This window comes from Piliocolobus tephrosceles, chromosome 19, assembly GCF_002776525.5.
Source record: "Piliocolobus tephrosceles isolate RC106 chromosome 19, ASM277652v3, whole genome shotgun sequence".
Classification (NCBI taxonomy): domain Eukaryota; kingdom Metazoa; phylum Chordata; class Mammalia; order Primates; family Cercopithecidae; genus Piliocolobus; species Piliocolobus tephrosceles.
Window position 1 is genome coordinate 3,175,550 of NC_045452.1, and position 2,508 is coordinate 3,178,057.

General features: G+C 60.4%; 1 protein-coding gene across 1 annotated transcript in view; it reads left to right on the forward strand.

Annotated features, from left to right (window-relative positions):
- Positions 1–510: 510 nt before the first annotated feature.
- Positions 511–2,508, forward strand: part of TBX1 (T-box transcription factor 1) — a 12,643-nt gene continuing 10,645 nt past the window's right edge. The window contains exons 1-4 of the mRNA XM_026449002.1: positions 511–549; positions 666–891; positions 1,484–1,549; positions 1,668–1,787. Of these exons, the coding sequence (XP_026304787.1) occupies positions 511–549; positions 666–891; positions 1,484–1,549; positions 1,668–1,787 (451 nt within the window). The remainder of the gene's footprint in view (positions 550–665; positions 892–1,483; positions 1,550–1,667; positions 1,788–2,508) is intronic.

Consider the following 2,508-nt stretch of genomic DNA (forward strand, 5'->3'; position numbering starts at 1 on the left):
ATGACTGCTCAGGACAAGAGAAATGCACTGGGGACAGTTTCCCTTTTCTGACATGGCCCACAAAGCTCCAGCTGCAGGTAGCAGGGGTTGCGAGGGGCAGGACATGGGGCACCCCATACAGGCAGTGACACACACCACATCCCAGACAGGCAGCACTATTCGTATACTCACCCGCTGTGGCCCTGGACTCACATGCATTCCTGGACCTCAGTCGCAGGGCCAGCCTCCCCACTGGCACCCAGTCCCCCAGCCCCAGTTACTGGGCCTTCCCAGTTCCCAGCCAGCATCCTCTCCAGCCCAGGGTCTGAGGCCCTGAGATCTTAAAAAATCTGGGAGAGGCTGCCTGCCTCTCACTTGCATCCCAAGCACACGCAAGAAAAGGCTACACTTGATGAGGTTGTATACAGACAGGCCTTGCAAACCGTGGCCCTGACCACAAGCACCAGCTCCAGCAAGGCACAGAGGTTCCAGGGTTGACACGCAGCTGGAGAGACCCTGGACAGGAAAGCCATGGGTGCGCTGAACTGGTCAGAGGAGACCCTGGATACAGTAGGTGGGGGAACGCACAGGCCAAGTCAGGCCTTGGCGTCTGGGATGCCTGGGCCTAGAAACCAGGCTGAGGGGCTGGCTTTGGCCTCACTCTGCCCAGCCTGGTCGCGCCACAGAGCTTCTCCCGGAAGGCAGGCTGGCTGCTGGGTGCCGAGGGGCAGCATCAGATCCAGTGGCCTGAAGTTCTCCAACATGTCCTCGTGTCCTCGGCTCCCTCGGCTGGCCAGGCCCCGCCCCCGGCCCTCCCTGCGCCCGGCCGGTGCGCAGGGAGGTCGGAGGAGCGGGCACTGCCCACCCTCCGGATGTATAAGCGTCCTGGCCAGAGGCGGGCGGTGCGCGCAAGTGCGCGTGACGCTTGGGCTCCTGGGCTGCGCAGCCTGGGCAGCGTCCCTCCACTGGGGTCTCCAGCGACGATAGTGAGCCAACTTCAGGGGGCTGTTGGGCATTTACTGGGTTGGGTCCTGTCCTGTTGTGCTGAGGAACAGAGGACGCTGAGGCCCTGGGGCTCCTGCCAGTGGCTGGTGCGAGAGCCCAAGCTGCCCTCTCCTTACCCAGGTGCAGGGGCAGCCAGGGAGGAGGTGGAGGCGGGAGGGGCCAAGGGCAGGGGCAGGGCTGGGCCCCGGCAGCCACTGGGTGCTTCATGGGTGCCCTGCCACCTCGGGCTAGGGCTGGGTGCTGCTGGTATAGACACCTCTCCTGGGGGGCTGTAGAAGCTGATGGTGGCTTCGCTGCACAGAGGAAAGCTGTGCCTTTGCAGGAGCAACGGGATGTTCAAGGGGCGTTGGTCATGGAGGTCCCTGGGAAGGGACGAAGGGGGCAGGGAGCTTGGAAACCAGGAGGGCCCTGCACTTCCAGGGTGCTCCACCCGTCTGGGCCCCTCGGCTGCTACCAGCCCCAAGTGGGGGGCCCATGACGCCATAATCCTCTGGGCCAGGGGCCCCCGGCTGTGAGTGGCACCACAGGCCCCCGCCCCCGGGCTTCGTGGGCTGGGCTGGGCTCGGTGAGGCTGGGCACACGCAGTGGAAGGCGGCGCCGGCCAGGCCGCCAGGCGCTTATGGACGCGCGGAGCCCGCTGTCTCCCCGGGCCAGTGCGTTCAGCATCGCCTCTCTCGTTGCAGCCCAGGTGGCGGAGCGCACTGCCCACCAGGGCTCAGGGTCCTCCGGCCGGGTGAAGCTTCGCTGGCTGCCAGGGTCCCCGACCGGGATGCACTTCAGCACGGTCACCAGAGACATGGAAGGTGAGCCTCCAGGCCGTGTCTACACTGGCCCGCCCGCCAGACCCCCTGCCTCAGCTGCTATGGGGCCCGGGTGCAGAGTAGGTGGAGGCAGCTCTTGGTAGGGTGGGCTCCAGGCTTCTGGCTGCGACTCTGGGATAGAGAGGAAGAGCCAGCATCCCGCCCAAAGCCTGTCCCCTCACCAGCCTGGGGGCCCAGCTTTGGAGATGGGCACGCAGGTAAACACAGGCCCGGAAGAGGGCGAGTGAGGCTGGGAAGAAGAGCAGAGGTGGCCGTGAGCTTGGAAAGAGGGGAGGAAAGTTAGTAAGAGAGGAGAGTGCAGAAGAGTTTCACAGAAGGAGAGAAAGCCGCCAGGAAGCCAAGGAGACGAAATTGAGCAAAAGAGAGAAAACACAAAATACCCGAAGAAGAAGGTAGGAGAGAAACAGAAAGACACGTAAAGGCAATAAAAAGCAAGAGCGAAAGAGAAGAGAGAAAATGAAGGGAAAATTTAAGACAGAAAGCAAAGTCATAAAAAAGAAAAAAAGGAAAGACTTTAGTTTTTATTTTTTTTGAAAAAGAAAAACATAAAAAATAAAGAACATACAGAAATAAGAGGAAAGGCTCCGACTAAAAGAAAGACAAAGAATGATTAAAAATAAAGTGAAAAGGAAGGCGAGGATGGAGAAAAACGGCAAGAGGCGGAAAGTAAAACAGAAATAAAGAGAAACTACAGAGATAGGGG